This window comes from Equus przewalskii, chromosome 7 (genome assembly GCF_037783145.1).
Source record: "Equus przewalskii isolate Varuska chromosome 7, EquPr2, whole genome shotgun sequence".
NCBI classification, from domain to species: domain Eukaryota; kingdom Metazoa; phylum Chordata; class Mammalia; order Perissodactyla; family Equidae; genus Equus; species Equus przewalskii.
The window spans coordinates 39,880,491-39,900,822 of record NC_091837.1 but is presented as its reverse complement, the minus strand read 5'-3'; the positions used below and the strand labels follow the sequence as shown (position 1 = coordinate 39,900,822).

Below are 20,332 nucleotides of genomic sequence, written 5' to 3'. Positions count from 1 at the left end.
ATCCCTAGCATCACAGCTGGGACCAATAAAGAGTCTGTCAGTTTCCTACTCGATTGTACATCTGGAGTTTGGTGGGATTGTTTTTTTAAGCATAAGATGAATTTTTAATTTCTGTTTCAATAGATCCAATCAAAGAATACCAGGAGCCAGAAAAGTCACACTCTCCGTATCACTAACACTTCACCAGTAAATCTTGCAGCAGTAATTCCCAGCTTGGGTTTGGTGAGAGGATCCATATCCAGAGGTCCTTGAAACATCCGGGTCTTGGAACTAGAGTCTGGACCTCTGAATGAAGCCAGGCCCCCTCCAGAGGCCCGGGCTCGAGAGCCTCCTCACACCCAACTGCATATTTGATGACGCTAAGGAATGACTGTCACTTATTTCGGGGACAATAATGACATTGTGAGTGTATCACTTTAAAAGAGCCCCTGTCTTGGAGATATACTGAGAGATGTATGGGTGGGGAAGGACATCTGAGAGATGCGTCAAGTAATACAGGAGGAGGCAGCGAGATGGGGACCGATGAAATAAGACGAGCCGTGAGTTGGTAACTGCTGGAGCTGGGGAGGGTGCGTGGGGCTCATTAGACTGTTCAGTTTGCTTTTGTGTATGTTTGAAATTTTCCAAAATAAAATATATTTTTTAAAAAGCCTCCTGCATGCAAGCATTTCGCTCTCATATGAAAGAAAACACTGGAGAATGTAGAGATTTTATTGTTTCTTTTGTTTTCTATGAGAGCCTATAAAATCAAGGAAAGATACTTTGAAAACACTTTATTTGGTTAAACAGGAATATAAAATGTTTTAGAAGTATATTCAATAAAGGGAAAAAATATTTCCTGTTATTCTGAATTTTTTTTGGAGAGTAATTCTGCTATCCTAGGAAAATTCACATGCAATCATAAATTCTTTCCTTTATGGATTATAGATTTTAAAAGGATGACAGTGTTCATGGAAAATCTATGTCCATAAATACATTGCTTCAGATTCTTAATATCATAGGATCATTCGTTAGGATAGAGAAAACAAAGGATTGTGAAGCATGAATGAAGGTGAAATAGCTGAGTGTTGGGAGTTTTCTGTTCCCATTGGTGCTGACAGGTATGACACACAGATCAGCTAGATGTGGCCCCGTGCAGAGCCTCCCAGGCATCATGGAGAACACGGTGACATCGTGGGCTAGCCGAGGACCCCGGCCACTTCGTGGCATCGGCTCTAGGTTCCTGATGCAATGCCACCTACCAGCAAGTGGAGGCTGCGTGCAGAGTCTTTCTTTCATTCGCTCAGTGGAGGTTGTAGGAAACAGCCTTTGGAGGGGTTTCTTCTAGTGGAGAGACGGCTTCACGAAGGACCCCAGCAATGAGGCAGGGAGGGGGTTCAGGGGCCAGAGGGATTTACATGAGGCGAGTGGCTGGAGGACCAGGGTCCTCTCTGAGCAGGAGTCACTGAATTGAGTCCAGGATTGCAAGAGGATCTGCACAGACGTGCAGAGATGCCCACGAGAGAAAGCGTTTCAGATAAAGGGAAAGGCTGAACTAAAATGCGGAGCGGAAATTGCTGGGCCAGAGCGAGGATCAGCAGACACTTAGCAAAGTATTGACAAGTGGTATTAATAAGAGAGTTGGATTAAATGGAGAGAGGGCGACTGTGAGACAGGGAAAATTTAAATAATAGTTGTCCATTGGTCTCTTTAATTAAAAAGAATACAAATTCATTGTGAAAAGTTGAGGGAATGCAGAACAGAAAGGAATAGTGAACGCCTTCCCTTCCGGGGTGCCAGCAGTGTGTTGGGGCCCCTCACGCCCTCTTCCTTTTCCTCTTCACAGACGGGAGTCTGCACACAGGCAGCTCTGGACCAGCAGGGCGATACTGTCTCTGTTGTTCTGCAGCCTACTTGGGACTAACGTGGCAGCACATCTCCAGATCTATTCTAGTTTCTTTCCATGGAGGGGATAGATTTATTAAAGATATTTCTGTGTGGTTTTATTTCTTTTTAATGTAGAGGTACTGGTTTTATTTTTAACTAATTAGAAAGTTAAATAATAATACCACAGGCAATCTCATGCATGAGGATTAAACGGAGCACCGGCCACCCGTACGATGCCTTTGTGCAGCACTCGTTTTAAGAGACGGGCGGGAATCCTGCCGCCTCTTGGCAGAAGGCGCTTGGGGACAGGCACGTGTCTGAGTAGATTTAGCCGTATTGTTTAGAAGCTGCTGGTGATGACAACAGCCTCTTTCAGCGCATGAAGAGCATCCTTAACAGTAGTTTTCCCACGTCAACTGCAAGGTGAAAATTTCCCAGTTGTGTTAAAAGAGAGATATGACAACTGAATGCTGTTGTGACGGTGGATTGGCTCCTGGAAGCAGGATGGGGCTGCCCTGAGGGTCGTCATGGTTCTGTTGGCAGACTTTGAGGATGGACTGTAGAAATGTTTGTGGTTGTGTAAGACAATCTCATTCCTTGGAAATACACATGGACAAGGGCCTAATGTCTGCCACTTAACTCTCATATGTCTCAGGGAAAAATGTGTAAATATGAAACATGAAAGCATAGATAGGGAGCATACATAATAAAGCAAATGTGGCAAAATGCTAACAATTGGAGTATCTGGGGGAAGAGTATGTGGAAGATATTTACACTATTCGTACAACTTTTCCGGAGGTTCGAAATTACTTCAAAATTAAAGATTGAAAAACATATATGTGGCTGAATATTTATCTGGTGACTACATACAAAATTAGCTTATTGTACATGTTTTAATCATCTTTGTAGAAGAAAAATAGCCTGTGTCTTTGCAATAATGACCTACAAATGCTTTATGTGTGTATATTGTCTTCTGAAATTCTAAGAATTCTAAGAATCTCGTGCCATTGTTTCATTCTCCCTCTCCCCATCCCACCAAGTTCTTGCAAGTTTTTCTGAATGTTTCTCCCTTCCAGTCTTCTTTTTAATGTCTGTTATCTTCACCACACTGGCCGGACCTTGAGTTCTCTGCAGTAGATTTAACTGCCCACTTGCCCCTTCTCCCATCTTTTCAGTCCACAGATTAATCTTCCTTCTGAAAGGATAGCCCATGTCAGATCACAGCCTGCCCAGAACTTGACAGTGTGCCAGGGCTGCCGAATACAGTTGTGCGGGTTTTCAACTGCACAAGGACACTTGACCAAAATAGCAGTGGGGACTGAAATCTAGATGGCTCTGCTTCCCAAACCATGGGCCCAGCACAGGGACATATCAGCCCAGAAAAAAAGGACACTGTTTGGGTCAGGATCCTGGCAGAAAACAAATCCCCATTCAAACCTGGTTATTTAAGAATACTTGATGAAGGTATTATTTATAAAGGTGTGGGGAGGGTTAGGGAACCCAGTAAGGGATGGTGCCACATCCCAGGGCTGGCAACAGCAAGGAGCCATTGCCACCTCAGGCCTAAAGCACAGGAGGCCTGAGCAGCTATTGGAGCCAAGCGAGGGGCCTCCGGCCAGGAGCTGGTGGCTTTCAGTGAAGGATGAAGCCACGGCCAGTCCACAGCCTCACAGGCGGGGAACTGGGGGGAGTACCCTTACCTCTATCTGCACCCTTCCATCCCCTCTGCACCCGTGGGAGCCGAGGCCAGGGAGCCCAGATGAGGTGGTCTGCAGAGGCCAGCCTCCTGGGCACGCGGGGTGGGTCTGCAGGGCCGGGAGAATACTCAGCATATGGTCCTTTCTCCTTCACAGAAGATAGTGGACAAGGCTCACAGGTCTGGGGGTACCTCAGCATTACCAGATAAAGGCCTGACTTGCATTTAGTATTTGAATATTCAAAATCTCCCACAGACCCAGCTTTCCAGCTACCTGGCTGCTCCTCCACCTGCACACAGCCTGTGCCTCCCCACACACCTTTGTTAGCAGTGGTCCCTCTGTTGCCTGCAGTGTTCGGGGCCTTCTGCAGGCTGTCTGCCTCCCAGCAAGCTTTTGCCCTGCCTGAGCGCAGCCCCACCAAACTGCCCCCAGTTCTCGGCTTCTGAGGCTTGATGCCTGTAAAATGTATTGTTGCATCTGCTGGGGGCAGTTATGTCTCCCCACGGGGCTGGATTCCAGTCTCCCCGAAGGGAGGGATGGCATCTTGGAAGGTCTGAACTCCCATGGGCAGAGCTCAGCGTGGTGCCCTTCACTGCCCATCCCATCCCCACCTCCTGGCTTCAGAGCGCGTTCCCCTTGGACCAGTGACTCCAGAGGGAATTAGAGACAGCTCCTTCCAGGCCAAATGGGAAAACTGCATGGTGTGAGTCCTGCATTGAACAGTTGAGGATGAGTGTGATGGGCACCGTTTCCCAGGAGATGGCCAGTGGTTTGCCAGACTCAACCACTGCTAAAGGAGCTCTAATAACCACCGTGGCTGAGGATGGTCAGACTTGCTCTTAGCTGCCAGGCATTAGAGCCATATTCCATGCGCTAGAGGTACCTCTAAGGCCATGAACAGGAGCCTGTGAGTGTGTAGGTCGTCCACTGAACAAGGGTGTGCAGCCGGGAGAGTGCAACACTCAAACCTAGATGCCCTGGGGCACTTGATTTTTAATGCACTTGTGCACCTTTTGTAGAGCAGAGAATCCCTGTGGTGGTATTTTAACTGTTTGACTTTTCATTTGGAAATAATTTCAAACTTAGAAAAGTTTCAAGAATAAGAAGAGTGCCAAGAGCTCCCGATGACCTGTCACCCATGCTCGCCTGTTACTAACGTTTTCCTCGTTTGCCGCGTCATTTGCTCTCTCTCTAGATATGAGGTATAGAGGTCGACATATGAGTTTTTTTCTTAATCATGTGAGAGATAGTTGTCAGCATCATGGCTCCTCAGAGACTTCAGTATGTACTTCTTAAGAACAGGGATATCTTCTCACATAACCAAGGTACAGTTAGCAATCTTGGTGAGTTTAACATTGAAATGATGAATATATCCGATTTACCATCTGTATTCCAGTTTTATCAGTTGCCCCCATGTCTTCTATTGGATTTTTTCCCCCTCCATTACAGGATCAAGTCTAGGGTCTGGTCTCTCTCTTCAGTTTCCCTTAACCCAGAACATTTCCACAGCCCTTGTTGTTGTTGTTTATATAACAGTACCATTTTTGAAGAATACAGTCTCCCTTCCTTTTTTTCTTTTTAATTTTAGGTCTGCCTGATGTTTTCTCCTGATTTAAGTTCAGGTTATGCCTCCCTGGCCAGAATACTACATAGACGCTGTGTGTCCTCCCTGGGTCTACATCTGGAGCAGACGATGTCCATCGCCTCCCCCTTTCATGCTGTTTACTTTGATTACCCAAATTGTTGTGTAGTTCCTCCACTGTGTGGTTATTATTTTTCTCTTTGCAACTAATAAGCAGTCTAGGGGGAGACATGCAGATATCCTGTTCCTCATGAACATTTTTCCCTACAATTAGCCTCCGTTGCTGAATCTTGCCTGATCCAAACTTCACTCTTCTGGTTGCAAATGCTGATTCTCTCCTTCCAGGATTCTCCCGTTCCTTCCACAGTCACTAGTTGCCAGTGGGCAACACCCGTCCCTTCTCCCCATTTATTTATTTATCTATTTGTTATGGTCACGGACTCAAGATATCCCTATATTTTTCAGTGGTTTAGAATTCACTACTGTACTTAAATATTGTGGTGCTGAAATCACCCCAGATGTGGCCAAATGAGAGGCCCTTCAGTCTGGCTATTGTGTCCTCATGACATGCCCCCGACCTTTCTTAAGCACTTTCTTACTTTCTGGCATAACAATGTTCCAGGTTTATCTCGTAGTTCCCCTACCCCAATGCTGGAGCCAGCCATTTCTCTGAGGAGCCCTGCTTCCTTTTGGTGGTGAGTAACACTAAAGACCAAGATGTGGGCACTGGGTATGCTCTCTGCTGCTGGAGTGTCTTACCTTCTTGGTCATTTCAGCAGACAGCACTAGGAAATATATGCATGTATGTACACATATACATGCATACACGTGTACACAGCACACATGTATGTGCACATAATCATGGACATATAGCATGAACAAACATACTTTAGAAATCATGAGTTTATACTGATGGCTGCAATTCCATCCATCCCCACGGGATTTTCCCTGCCTTCTCTCATTCCACATTTGTACATCCTTTCTTCCCTCTTAAAATCCTGACTCTCACTAACAACATCAATACATTTGTCCATTTTCTCAATCCCATGATACATCTAAGATGGTTTGGGATTTGTCTGCAATCAGAGACTGCCTTTAAATGTCAATATTTAATTTATTTATAGTTTAAATCCATCAAATGGCTCCTACTTAATGGCAAGTGCAAACAAACCATGTAGTGGCAAATATAGACAAATATAAGCTCTTATCTCCCTTATTCTTTATCAACAGCCTGGCAAGCTTTAGGAAGAGCCATTCCAACTTTTCTGAGGAAGACACATAGTTCCCACCTGTGATAAAAAGAGTTTATGTTCTGTTTCATTTCATATACAATTTGACATTCTATTATAAGGAATACTGTTGCTTTAAACTCTGTAACTAAGCCAAATTCTAAAAGAAACCAGTTGCTAAGGCAACTGGGCAAAGAGTTAATTAATTCATCAGTCATTATATGCAGATTAATCTGCCTAACTGAGTTAGAAAGGAGGTGGGCTTGTTTGATTTTTCCTCTTGGAATTAGTAGAAGAGAGAATGGTGCGATTTTCTTCACCCTATAAGGGCCTTAGAGTTCCTTCTGGAAAAGGCACAGGCTTTGAGATCAGACAGGCACCCCACCCTTTCAGGCCACTGTGGGACCGTCAGACCAACAGCCTTATCTGCAAAGTGTGGATAATAATGTGCATCTTGTAGCTGTTGTGATGATCAGATGAGATGCTGGAAATAAAGCACCTTTCGGTGTCCTTTTAAAATTAAGATGAAGGGTGACTTACAAAGATTAGCATACCTTGCTGTAGGAAAGTGAAGGTTATTTTTTCTTCACTTTTATCATTGACCACACACATGACCCCCCGCCCCCCAACGTGTTCCCGCTGTAATGTCTATGGAATTCAGAGAACTTGTTCCCATTTACTTGATTGCATGTCTGTCCCTCTCTACTAGACTGCTTGAGATCAGAGCGAACGTCTAATTCATCCTTGTAATTCCAAGGCTGTGTGTGTGTAGGCATTCAGAAAATGCTTTATGATGGATGAATGAATGAAATACATTGCTTTGAAAGCATCCTCAGAGCCTCCGTCTGTCCTTCTGGCTCTACATTGCCACCTTCTGGTAAGAAACTATAATTGCAGTAAATGTTTCTAAACAAGGAATTGACGTCGCCTAAACAAATAGCCTGAAACCAAAAGAGAGTTCTCTCTTCCACCATTGTCACAACGAAGAGGCTGCATGTGAAGTCTATTCTTGTTTTTATTGTGACAAATATATATAACATGAAATTTGCCATGTTAATCATTTTTAAGCGTACAGTTCTGTGGCGTTAAGTATATTCACATTGCTGTGCAGCCATTGCATCTATCCGTCCACAGAACTTTTTTATCTTCCCAAACTGAAACTCTACAGTATTAAACAATAGCTCCCCGTTCCCCCCTACCCCCAGCCCCTGGCAACCACCATTCTACTCTCTGTCTCTATGAATTTGAGTACTCTAGGTCCCTCATACAAGTGGAATCATACAGCATTGGTTCTTTTGTGACTGGCTTATTGTATTTGGCATAATGTCTTCAAAGTTCGTCCATGTTGCAGCATTTCAGAATTTCCTTCCTTTTTAAAGCAGAATACTATTCCACTGTATGTGTAGACCACGTTTTGTTTATCCATTCATCTGTCACATGTGCATTTTTTATGATTTTAAGCATGTCTCACACATTAATGTTCCCAACTAGCAGCTAGTACTCTGCTCAGCTGAGTGCAGGTGGACACTCAGCAAGTCTTTGTTGACTAGACTACAGTTCTTTGTTTGTGTGTCTGCCTGGTAGAAAAACTCAGGAGCTCTTCCAGGACATCAACATGCTGCCTCGTGGAGGAATAAAATGGATTTGTATTCGTTAAATTAACATTGAATGATAATAATTGCTACCTTTACTGAGAGCTTGCTACATGCCAGGCACTGTGATAAGATGAACTGATTCGTATAATTGTCACCACCACCCTCTGAGGTGAAGGCCATTGTCCTCACCCATTTACGGAGACAGAAGCTGAGAATCACAGAGAGGAAGAGGGCTTTGAGCCCAGGCACTCTTGCTCAACAACCCATGCTCTTCACCACTGAGCCGCACACTTGCATTTTTCTTACACCCTAAGAAAAATTGCTATACCGGGGATGTGTGTTTTCCCCTCGCTCATCTGGTTCACCCGACCTCTGAGGCTGAGCTGTCACCGTTTGCCCCTCTCCCTCCTGTGCAGTACCACTTCCGTTTCTCTTCACTTACTCAGTTCTTTCTCACCTGAACTGTGCACCTTCGTTCTACACATTCCAGTCCCAGCATCTTTCAAGACAAGCCTCAGGTCCCTCCTCCTCGATGAAGCTTTTCCCAATTCCATGGGCCCTCACATCCCCCTGAGTCCCTACCACACCTTCCAGCCCTTGTTTCCTACAGATTGGCAACGCTGCCCTCTGAATGGCTGGAGTGTACTTGTCTTATGCTCCCAACTGCTCCAGAATGTAAGAAATCGGTCTTAAGAGTTTGCTTATCCTTTTTGTAGTGTGTCTCTCTAGATGACAGCCTGTGGGTAGAAATAAACATGTTCAATGATAGGAAGCTACGTTGTGTAGATGCAAAATGAGGTTCTCTTAACTATCTTTTCTTGCAGTATATGGGGACATGATTGCTTCACATGTGACAACAGTTGTGAGGCAGGCGGGCATTGCTGAAGTTCAGCATCAGATTAGGGTGTTAAGACCAGGATTCATATCACCACACCTCTCACAGCCGTGACATCCCACAGGGGCACCTCGCTGATACCAAGAGAACATTGCTAAGCATTTAAAATGCATCCACATTGCCTTCCTTTTTGTTCCAAATGAGGGGACTTTATGGCGTCTGATTCACTTTCACTTTATAAGAAAATATGTTGGAAGAGAACTCTTAATTACTGGACACACTGTTATCACTCCAGAGACTGCATGAGATTGAGTCTAAACAGGAAAAGAAAAGATGTTAGTGAGTATAGTTATCTGAGAACCAGAAAACCCTCGTATCTAGAACTGAGTGCTGAAACTTTTGTTTATCGTGAAGTATTTGTTAGGGTTTAGGCTGTGTTCATCTATGTAGATTTGTTTGCAATTTCTACATTTTACTTCGTCTTATGTTTGTTAGGAAAAAAAGAAATATCGTTAAAACTAGTTAGACAATTTTTGAAACTTCACGTCAGTATTAAACATATTAATTAAACAACACGTGTTTGACAGTCTGCAGTGGTTCCATATCTTGTGAGGCTATTTGAGGTTAAAGAGCAGGATTAAAAGGACAGGGATGCTAGTCTGTGCTGTCCACATGTTACTCTTCAATCCTCCTCTGGTCCCTGAGCCCCTCGTTTGATTTCTGGATAGTAAGCTGTGTTTTCAGTGCGCCTTTGATGCGTGTGTGGTTTCTCTTGCAATACGCTAACCGTCCACACACGGCCCTTCCCGCGTCTCTGCCTCACAACCTGGTTGGTGGCTTTCCTTGATTATTTGAACTGCAAAACATTGATAGTTTCATTCTGTTTGCAGATTCCTCATTCTGCACAAATTGGTTTTCATTGTTTTGTTTTGTTTAAATGTATTCAGCACCATCCCACTTCATGTTCGTGCCGTAACTAAACTCCCGCTGTGACACTGAGTTGTGTATTCCCACGAGGATATCTCAGTCCTGGGTTTTTGGACGTGGGGCAGAGTCAGAGACAGTTAACATAGCTTTCCTTCTGACTCGCTGCTGTTGTGGCTTTTAAAGCTGTCAGTTGAACGAGACTGCATCACTGCCCTTTATGGGTGGCACTTCCGAAAGCTACTTCCTATTATTTTGCTGTGGGGGTAAGAAAAAAAATAAGAGAAATTATTTCAATAAATTGTAAAATATTTGAATGCAGAATATTATGTACAGAAAGGGAACACTGAAAACATTTCCCTGTTTTTCTATAAAAATGTGAAAAATTGACCACAATATTTTTAGAGTGAGCTTTGTGGAGTGAGTGAGCTCTGCTGCTAAGAATGGAAAATAATCTACACAGGTTATTCCCAGCAAGACACTAAGAAAGAAAGGAGATACAACAGCGGCAAGTTGTCTAAAATGGCACGAACTGGAATGGCAGCTGTGCACACACCGGTCACTTTGCTGGCTGCGTGCTGGCACCGCCAAGTTTGTTTGCAAAACCGGCTGCAGCTTTTAGTCCCTTGGAGCATTCTCATTGCGTTGAATTAGTGACTGTTCACCTTTCCTAAACTATTTTGTTTTTCTTCTTTTGAAATTTTTGATATATCTGTTCCAAAAGTCCTAGTGCAGTTTTAACATTTAGTAGCTGCTAAAGTATAAAATGCTACTGAAAGCATTAAAGTTTTTGAATACTGATTTGTTTTTCTTGAGGAACCTTTTCCCTGAGCTAACATCTGTGCCAGTCTTCCTCTATTTTGTACGTGGGTCGCCGCCAAAGTGTGGCTGCTGACAAGTGTTATAGGTATGAGCCCAGTAACCAAACCTGGGCTGTGAAAGTGGACCACACCGAACTCAACCAGTAGGCCATGGGACCGGCCCCTAAATATTGATTTTTTTTTAAAATTAAATTCAGTGTATCCACTATCTTGTGCTATATAGCACTCTAGTCATTTTTCAGACTAGCTTGGCATCTCCTGGATCTAGGCTGTCATGAATTGAAACAATTTCCTTGAATTTTTTTATCCAGCTGTTAATTAAACTTCTGTGGGGAGCCTCCTTACAACGAGAAACGAATTTCCTCCTTATTGCTAACATGGACTTGAATTCAGCTAACCAGAGAACAGGTGCAGTTTTTTTCAATATTTGCCAACTGCAATCAGAGAGACTGAAGCAAAAACAAATTTTAAAATCATTATTCAAAATCCACAAAACTAAGTATAAAAGAAATTTCAATAATTAAACTTTCCAATGCATTAAGACTTCCGAAACACCCTATCTGTCTTAAACATCAACAAGAGTGAGGAAAACACCATTTTGTTTTACCTTTGCCTTTTTGCCCCAAACTTTGTGTCTTCCCAATTCTCCTTGACGTGAGCAGGGCCTTCCCTGGCCCACCTTCCCTGACCCGCTGCCTCCACCTCCTCTGCTGACACCCGGCTGCAGGACAGCCCTTGGGCTCTGCAGGTGGGAATGCGCTGCTGGTCTGGGGCAGGGCGCTGCTGCTGTACTGCCGTTGCCTGGCAACAGATGCCTCCACTGCCATCGGCTCCGCTCCTGCTGCTCCAGGTGAGCCAGTTGGGATTCTGGATTCTGATCCTCTGGTTTGAAACACGAACAAGGATCGGTTTCCCAAACCAGACTAGGACAAGGCCAGGTGACTGGGTTTAAAAAAAAATGTCTTGAGCTCCTTTTGATAATAGGCTATGTAAAGATTGGCTTCGCATTTCTCCTAAGAAATGTGGCATCACTGTATAAGGACATCGCTTTTATGTTAGGGTGTTTAGCAGTGTACTGTGGGACACACTTTAGGTTGTTTGGAGCAGCCAGTGAAGCCAGGCTGCGAGGGTTTCTATCTCAGATAGACCTCTTCTTCACCCCTCTAAGCTTCTGTAAAATAATGGTGACAATAGTTTCTTTTAGGATTATTGCAAATACTAAATAAACTATTCCATGGAAAGGATTTAGCCCAGTGCCAGCGCTCACTGAAAAACTAGTAGAAGCAATTTTACAGTGCATATATGTTAGTATTATTGATATATTAACATCCTGGGTATATGATGGTATGTGTTTTCATCATATCAGTTTATCTAATCCTTATCAAATCCCACATATAAAACGTTATCTTTAACCCTAACTTCTAGATCTGAATAAGTGGAAACCTTTTGCTATGTTTTTAGGGTAACTGACTGTCAGGCTGTCTTAAAGTGTAGCTCCTGGGTTCTAACTTAATTCTTCCTTCATAAGTTTTCATGGGATTTGTTTTGTCCCCTTCTCTTCTAATTAACCATTTATGGAAATCTTGGTATTAAAAAAAATGACAAATCCTTGTAAACATCCCACTGCACTATGCTATCTTCATATACCTTTTCTCGCCTCTGACTGCCTGATTAGCCACAGGATGGGCTGAGCTGACATTGCCACGTGTGAATATAAGAGTTGGTGCTCACAAGGTGTGAGGCCTGACAACTGTGCTAAATAGTGTCCTTCCACACACTAGGACTCTTAACCCAGCTGAGAACATAGCATGGCACCGTATGTTTGCCTGTGTCAAGAAGAGTAATTTACTGCTTTTGTTTTTAAAGAGTATTCTTATGTTCAATATAGTACTAAACTGGACAAGTGTTTTATGAATTCAGAATTTGTTTGAGAAACTCCCTTCATGAGAACCCACACTTTGAGCAGGAATTTTCTTTGGCTTTTGTGATTTCATTCATCCATTTGACAGAGGTTCAAGGGGCATCTCCTCCGGGCCAGACACTGAGCAGGTGCAGGTGTGGCAGCTGCGGCAGCTGCGAAGGACAGACTCAGCCCCGGCCTCAGGGACTCTACAGTCAGTGGAGTTTTGAAAGAGCAGTAAACAAACCGTTACAATGCAAGGTGACAGATGATGGGACACGGAGAAGGGGTGCCTGCCTGTGACTGTGGAGGGAGTGGCGAGGCTAGAAGGATAACCAGGAGTTGGCCAAGTGAAGAAGGGGCCACAGGAATCCCAGAGAGAGGAGCTGCACGTGCAGCAAGGATGAGCCAGAGTGTTCAGGAAGTACAAGCAGTCGAAAGGACGGGTCGGGGTGGGGAGAGCTGGGAAGTGGAGAGACCTGTGAGCTGAAGCCTCAGAGTTTACATCCACCCAGTCTTGAAGGACTGTGGCCGAGCGCTTGTAGGTAGTGGGGACAGTGACACAGTCAGATTTGTATTGTCACTGTGGCAAAATTGTGCAGGGTGCACTGGAGCAAGTAAGCCGGAGGCCACAGCCACAATCCAGATTAGATTAGGGATCTAAGACCATGGTAATGGCAGATGGAGTGCAAAGAACAGGGCAGATATTTAGGAAACAGACCCAAAGGACCAGAGTAACTGCTTAGGTTTGCAAGAAGGAACAGGAGCCAGGAATGACTCCCATGCTCTGATTTGGAGAATTGAGGGCCTATGCACAGAAACAGGGAGAAGAGCAGGTTGCAGGTGTGGAGGTGGGCCCGGGGGATGAGCTCAGTCCGTGGCAGGTTGAACTGGAGCTCTCTGTGAGGTGTGGAGGTGGAGGTGTGCTGGGGACAGCAGTGGACAGGAGGGCGAGCTGGGCTGGAGATGTGACGTGGATACAGTCAGAGCTGTGTACAGTGAATGGAGGATGCAGTCAGCCCCGCCAGGAACGGGCATGCGGGGAGACAGGCTGCGCTGGGACTGAGACACCTCCACTAGCCAGGAAATCAAAACGGCCATGTGGAGGAAGCCAAAGGACAAGAGCATCTCAAGGAGGGTCAGAGCCAGCTCCACAGAGAGGTCAAAGAAGGTAAAGACCAAAGTTCACGGAGGAGGTGTAGCCCCTGGGAAGCCACTGATGACCCTGGAGAGAATAGTGTAGAGGGATGGGCCAAAGCCAGGGCAGCAGGTGCTGAGGGGTGGACAGGAGGTAAGGAAGGACAGGCCAGAGTCAGATTCCCTTTTTAACCCTTGGCTGCAGTGGGCAGGAGGAAAACTTGTGGAAATAAGGAGAGGCCTGAGACAGTGCTGTTGAAGGAGGTGCTGTTGGTTTTCAACAGGACAGAGTGGAATGTTTGTCTGCTTGAGGGAACAAGCTAGTAGAAAAGGGGAGGCTGAAGAAAGAGGGGAGGGCCAGAGGAGACGGCTAACCGGGTGAGGGAGACGGTGTCCCTGAGAAGGGTAGGACAGGGACAGCAGAGTGGGGAGCCCCGGCCAGGTGGCGTTTGCTCTCTGTGAAGAAGCCCAGGCCATGCTGAAAGTGAGGGAAACGTTGTGGGTCTGGAGGAAAGTGGAGCACTGGCAGACAGAGCTGAGCAAAGGCGTGTAAAGAATCGGTGTGCAGCGCTGAGGGCACCCCGAGCCTGGAGACCATCGCACACTTGTAAGGGCAACGCACGCGCAAGTGCTGGCATCCACGACTCCTTTCGGTCGCCTCTTTTGCCCTCCTTCCCCCAAGTCCAGCAGTGCGAATGCAACGCGGCTGGCGGCCTCTGTCGTGGCTGCAGCAGTCACAGACGGCTCCAGCTCACCCCCAGTCCCAATAAATGAGAGCACAGCCCAGTCTGCCCTCATTTGTTCCTCGGCCACAATGCCAAGTTCGAGGCCACAGTGTCTTGTAGAAAAGTAGTAGAGCTGTTCAGAGAACTGCAAAGGAGAAACGGGGGCTGGAGGTAAAGACAGGAGCCTAAGGGAGGCGGTGGCGTGGGTGCGCTGGAATAGTCTAGAAAATGAACGGAACAAAGGCAGTATGACTGGTGAGCCTCTCACAGATCCTCCTCCCTGATAGAATATGCATGATCCTGCGCGAGTCCTCGCCTGCCGGGGAGCAGGGAGGCATCCGAGGGATCGGCGGGGAGCGCACGCCCAGACCCACTCTCCCGGGCTCGGGGTGCGAGAGAGGCACGCGGCCGCAGTCCGGACCGCTCGCGGGTGAGCCTCCCGAGGGCCGGGCTCCTAGAGGTCAGCTTCCGACCCCTCTAGTACCGTTAGCGCCAGGGCCCTCCGAAACCCCGGGACAAGCGGCCCGCCCCCCAACCCCCCAGCCGGCCAGCTCCCCTTCCCCACGGTGCGGAGGTCCCAGGGTCCCTGGACCCGAGAGGGGCGCGCGTCCGACGGCAGGGACAGAGCAGGGCGCAGGCTGGCCGGCAGGGGCCCACAGTCGCCCTGCGGGGACCCAGCGGCGCCCTCCATCTCTCCGCGCCGCGCTCGCCCACCACCTGGGGGGGTCCCGGCACCTGGCCAAGAGCGCCGCCACCTCTGGGTCCCCGAGGGGCGCTTCCGGCCCACGCAGCTGGGGGCGGGGCTGAGCGCGGCGCTGGGTGCGAGCGGCGGGACGCGGGGCGAGTCAGGGCGCAGCGCCACCAGGGCTCGCTCCAGCAGAGCCCGGCGCTCTGGGCTCCTGTCTCCGTTCGTTGTACGCTATTTATCCAGAAGATAATTCTAAACAATTATCTTTAAAACGCACTTGACTCTGCGCGTCTTCCTTGCATCCTTTTTAGTTAGGAGTTTGCGGTGGGCAGGGGGAGGGAGAAGAAAAGCCTGTTCGGATCGGAAAACACCGAGAGACCAGACCATCTCTTTCAGCAGCGAGGAAGAGGAGCCGTCGCGGGAACCACACACATCTACAACTCTCCATTGCTTTTTGTGCAAATTCCTAAGTGTGCCTGACCTCCATCCAAGCGGGCAGGCATGGGGTGTTTGGGCAACAGCAAGACGACAGAAGACCAGGGCGTCGATGAAAAAGAACGACGCGAGGCCAACAAGAAGATCGAGAAGCAGTTGCAGAAGGAGCGCCTGGCTTACAAAGCGACTCACCGCCTGCTGCTACTGGGTAAGGCCGGAGGGCGCGCGGCGGCTCCCGGCCCGAGCGGAGCGCACGCCAGGAGCGCACCGCCGGCCACTGAGCAGCCGCCAGCGACTAGGGCCAGCTCCTCCAGCCGAGAGGTGACGAGTGTTGAATATGCCTGCGTTGGGGTAGGATAATTGCTCAGTCTGGGTTGGCGTGAGAGATGGCAACGGTATCGGGGCTACAGATCACAGCATTCTTTCTGTTTATTTGTAGGGGCTGGTGAATCTGGGAAAAGCACTATTGTCAAACAAATGAGGATCCTGCACGTCAATGGATTTAATCCCGAGTAAGGAATGATCCGTTTCGGTTTTGACCAAACTGCATGCAAACTTTGCCACTTCTCTCCCAGCCTTCCCAGAAGTGCTTTCTCTAAACAGTTAATTTGATCACTGAGTACACCTTTTAGGGAGAGAAATATGGAAGTGTGTTGTCGAATTTGATATATTTACGCAAATCCTTTTTCTGGTAGAGTCTAGATCAAAAAATAAAATAACTTGCGTAGCAAAATATGACTTATTACGTATTCTTGAAGTATTGATCTGTATTATTGGTATTGCTCTGAGCACACTTAACCAATATGTCAATGTATACTTTTCTCTATATCATTTGTCTGCATGGATTTCAATTCATAAGTATCAACATATGGTTAGAGTCAAATAAAATATATTTACAAGTGTAGCTGTTTAGTTTTTATATGCAATATTCATGATGATTTTGCCATGTTTTGTATACCCTGTGTGGTTATTTAAAGCTATATAGATTATAATGTGTGCATTCAGGTTTGTTTAGAGTACAAACTAGAAAAGGGGGATGTTTCCTTTTCCAGATAAAAGCTTTGCAGCTGTGTCCTGGGGTTGATGTTGACCTTGACCTCTTGTAGAACCTTAGTCTAGCCCCATGCTGAGCTGGAAATTTAAAATCCCACTCGATTGATTCAAGTAAGCGCTAAAGGTAAACTAAGTAACAATTCTCTTTTAATACAGGGAAAAGAAACAAAAAATTCTGGACATCCGGAAAAATGTTAAAGATGCTATTGTGGTAAGAACTATTTTTTAAATATTTGTTGACTAGAAAGGTTAAGTACTCTGCTCTCTGAAACTATGTACACAGAAATTATATATTTTAGATTATCATACATGGAGCCTAAATGTGATGTTTATCCATATATATATATTTTTTGTCTTCATTCCGTTTTAGACAATTGTTTCGGCGATGAGTACTATAATACCTCCAGTTCCTCTGGCTAACCCCGAAAACCAATTTCGATCAGACTATATCAAGAGTATAGCCCCTATTACTGACTTTGAATATTCCCAGGTAAGTAAATGCTTATTGAAATAGTCTAAGTGCTGCAAGATGGAGCCATTTTTAATGAGATGGCTTACTGAGACTCAATGTTAATGTTAACTCATTATTAACTTCAAAATCGAGCTCTGCTTAAGAGAAATGCTTTCCTCCACACCAAAATATTAACATTTGTTAAAAATATTAGACAATAGAATTGTGAGAAATGCTTTTATGAATATATTGGTGAGGTTGATAATCAGGAAGACAGAATACCTTTAAGACATATTGATAGTACGCTTGGCTATATGTGTTTCTAAATTAACAAGCAGTTTCCCAGATAACAAAAGAGTAGAAATTACGTGAGTAGAAAGAAATCCTTTATGGTATGTGATTGCCTCCATGGGAATAATAGAAAGAATAGAATTCAGTTTATTTTTAAGATGCGCATCCTTCAGATCAGAAGAGAAGAGAATGCGTGCTGTAAATGATAACACATATACTGTGTGTTATTTCTCCATATTTACTATCACGGGAAAATGTAGTTTGCTTTACGTCTGCAGGATTTAGGGCTGTTTTCCTGATCACTTGGATGGCAGTATTGCTTAAGGATGATATGAATATTAGTTTTCTCTTGTTTGGTGGATATACATTTCTTTTAAATATTGTTATTTGGTAATTTAATTAAGCATGTTTAAAAGAAAAATGTATTTGTTAAATTTCTCAGAAAATCATTCTTACAGTTGTGCAAAAAGAGCCTACTTGTGTGTGTGTGTGTGTGGTGTGTGTGTACCCGTCAACAACAGTATTTCAAAGCCTGGCATGGTGGTCTTGAGACATTTTTCATTCTCAGAATCCTTTCTTCGAAGGGAAAGGGATGAGAACGAGCGTGTGAAATACGTAGATGCTGCCCTGACTGAAGTTGGGGCAGTGTGCGCCTCCCTCCCCACCCCTCTCTTCAGCAGCACGCGGTTGTTCTATAGGCCTGTATCCGGATGGCTGATAAGAATTCCTTTTCCAAAAAGCTCTTATTTGCATCCTTTCATGTGATTTTTGCTTCTGATAAGCATTCCCATGCAGCCAGTGAGATCTCTAGAATTTCTAAAAAGGAGTTAGGAATGGCAGACTGGCTAGAAAAAGGGGCTAGGGGCGGTGGGCACACTTTTTTACTACACTGTGTCTTTAACTGGCTGGCTTGGAGGAGGGTAAGGGAGATGATGTGGGGGTAGGGCCAAGGCAGTGATTCAGCCCACTAGAGCTATAGGATGCCCTCCGGGTGCTCCATGATGTTTCACGTAGTGGAGAAGTCGTCCCAGACTACAAGGTCCTAGCTGAAATCAGGAGTGGCCTTCCATTCAGTTTCAGATTTAGTCATTCATAGGCGTATATTTGAATTCTTGAATTTGTCCTCTTATGTTTGCCTAAAAGGAATCATAAAACATCTCGTATATGGTTCTGATTATTCTTAGCATATAAGGAGAATTAGAATGAAGATGTGTTAATCAGTCACGTCTTCTCTCTTCTCTTCTCGACAAACTCACACATAACAAGGGGTCCCATATTCTATCCGAAATTCGGGAGCAGTCAGTAACTCCACATGGATTACTAAGGAATCCAAAGCACCTAACTTGTTGGAAGTGTTTTTTGTGCTAAATCATGAATATTTTTAATAAAAAAATAAAACTCAAGAGACCACTTCCTTTGAGCACATATGTTTTCATATAGATCTGTTTAGGCTACTTAAAAGTGATTACCAGAAGCCCTAATTAATTATCAATAAAATGGAAGAGAATTGGGAACCAGCAGATGCAAATGCAATTATAATGCTCTTTCAGAGGTAATACCTTTTTTTCCGGTAGTTTTTAAGCCTAACATTCTGTTGTCATATGTGTCTCTGTCCGTGTCAAATGAGACTATGTTTGTAATAGACCTACATTTACATAAATTAGGAAATTAATATCTAAATATATAACTTTCTGAAAATGCAATTTTTTATTTTAATATGCACAAAATTTTCGGTAACATTTGTTCCATAGTGCTCTGAAATATTCATGCCACTTATATTATTAGATTGAATAGGTCTTGGATTTGCATTTTGAGGATCCTCGCTAAGAATGATATTAGGTCAAATCTCTGACTTATATACTAATAACACTTGGTACATTTGGAGAAAATTAGCTTTTATTTAAAGAAAATATATACTGTAAAAATCATAAAAGTAGAGCTCAATTAAGTATTTTAATAGTAAAGATAACACTAATTTACTAAATCTAGTACTTTTTTGAGATTAAATCTTTGAGGAAGGTTTTCAGTGTCATAATCCAGTTCCTTGAGGGTCTTAAGTTTATTTTCCTATAGATAAAAAATAATTTTTGAACCAGATATATCCTATCATTAAAAGTTAACTTCAGAGTTCTTTAAATAGGAAAAAGTTGGAGAATGTTAATTTAAAATTCTACTTGAGATTGCTCATTATAATGAAATCTAAACTTGCCTTCGAGGTATCTTAAGAATTTCCTCTAAATTTAAAATTTCTACATGAGATTGCTCATTATAATGAAATCTAAACTTGCCTTCGAGGTATCTTAAGAATTTCCTCTAAGAATCTCACACACGGGTTTACCTTTTGTTGTTTTGTTCTTCATATTGCCTTCCATTTGAATTTCAGTTGAATTATATGAAATTTAGGTTGTAGCAGAAAGAAGGCCAATGTGGATAGCAGATGACACCCATGCAGCCAAGGGTTGCTATGGGAGAGCGTAGAAAGCACTGGGGGCCCGACCTTGTTGGCCTCATAGGCCAAGTCTGTCCTGATCTGGAAGGCTGTGGAGCGTTCCAAGCAGTGAGTGGAGTTACGTGATCTGATTGTGTTTTATCAAGATCGCTCTGGCTGTGAGTGGAGAATGGATTGTAGGGAGGCAAGGGATGAAGTAGGGCAACCATTCTGGGGGGTGTCGCAGCAATGCAGCTGAAGGATCATGGGCAGCTTGGTTTGGGCTGGGGTGGTTAATTGGCAGTTGCTGTTTGCAGTTTTTTCCTCACGTATACATCCAGATGGTCTTGGCTGTGGACTGGCTCCACTCAGGACCCCCTTCACTGGTTGGCACCATGTCTTTGCATCCAGCTCATCCACACATGAAGTGATAGGAAATAAATGGTCTTAGGAGATGCTCATGACAGAATATAGATCACTTCATTGTTTAGAAAAATATTGTGGTTACCCCCCCTCCTCCCCAAAACTCTTAGCACAATATCAAACCAAAACCACTACTGAATTAAATTGAATTATTCATTTGTTTGTGTGATTTTTTTCTTCTCAAAACGTGGATGTTTTATTAGCTCTCTTCAAATTGTGTGTTGCTATATTTTTTGAGGGGACGAGGATAAA

The 20,332-nt window shown here is 44.6% G+C and overlaps 1 protein-coding gene across 11 annotated transcripts in view; it reads left to right on the top strand.

Annotated features, from left to right (window-relative positions):
- Positions 1–20,332, top strand: part of GNAL (G protein subunit alpha L) — a 147,118-nt gene that overhangs the window by 31,161 nt on the left and 95,625 nt on the right. For 2 of the 11 annotated variants that reach the window (XM_070629661.1, XM_070629659.1), the window contains exons 2-4: positions 15,874–15,946; positions 16,644–16,698; positions 16,858–16,977. In XM_070629661.1, coding sequence (XP_070485762.1) covers positions 15,874–15,946; positions 16,644–16,698; positions 16,858–16,977 — 248 coding nt within the window. Of the gene's footprint in view, positions 1–477; positions 540–14,515; positions 14,772–15,100; positions 15,786–15,873; positions 15,947–16,643; positions 16,699–16,857; positions 16,978–20,332 lie in introns of those variants that run through there. The other 9 variants (XM_070629654.1, XM_070629652.1, XM_070629653.1 and 6 more) reach the window with 9 other exon arrangements.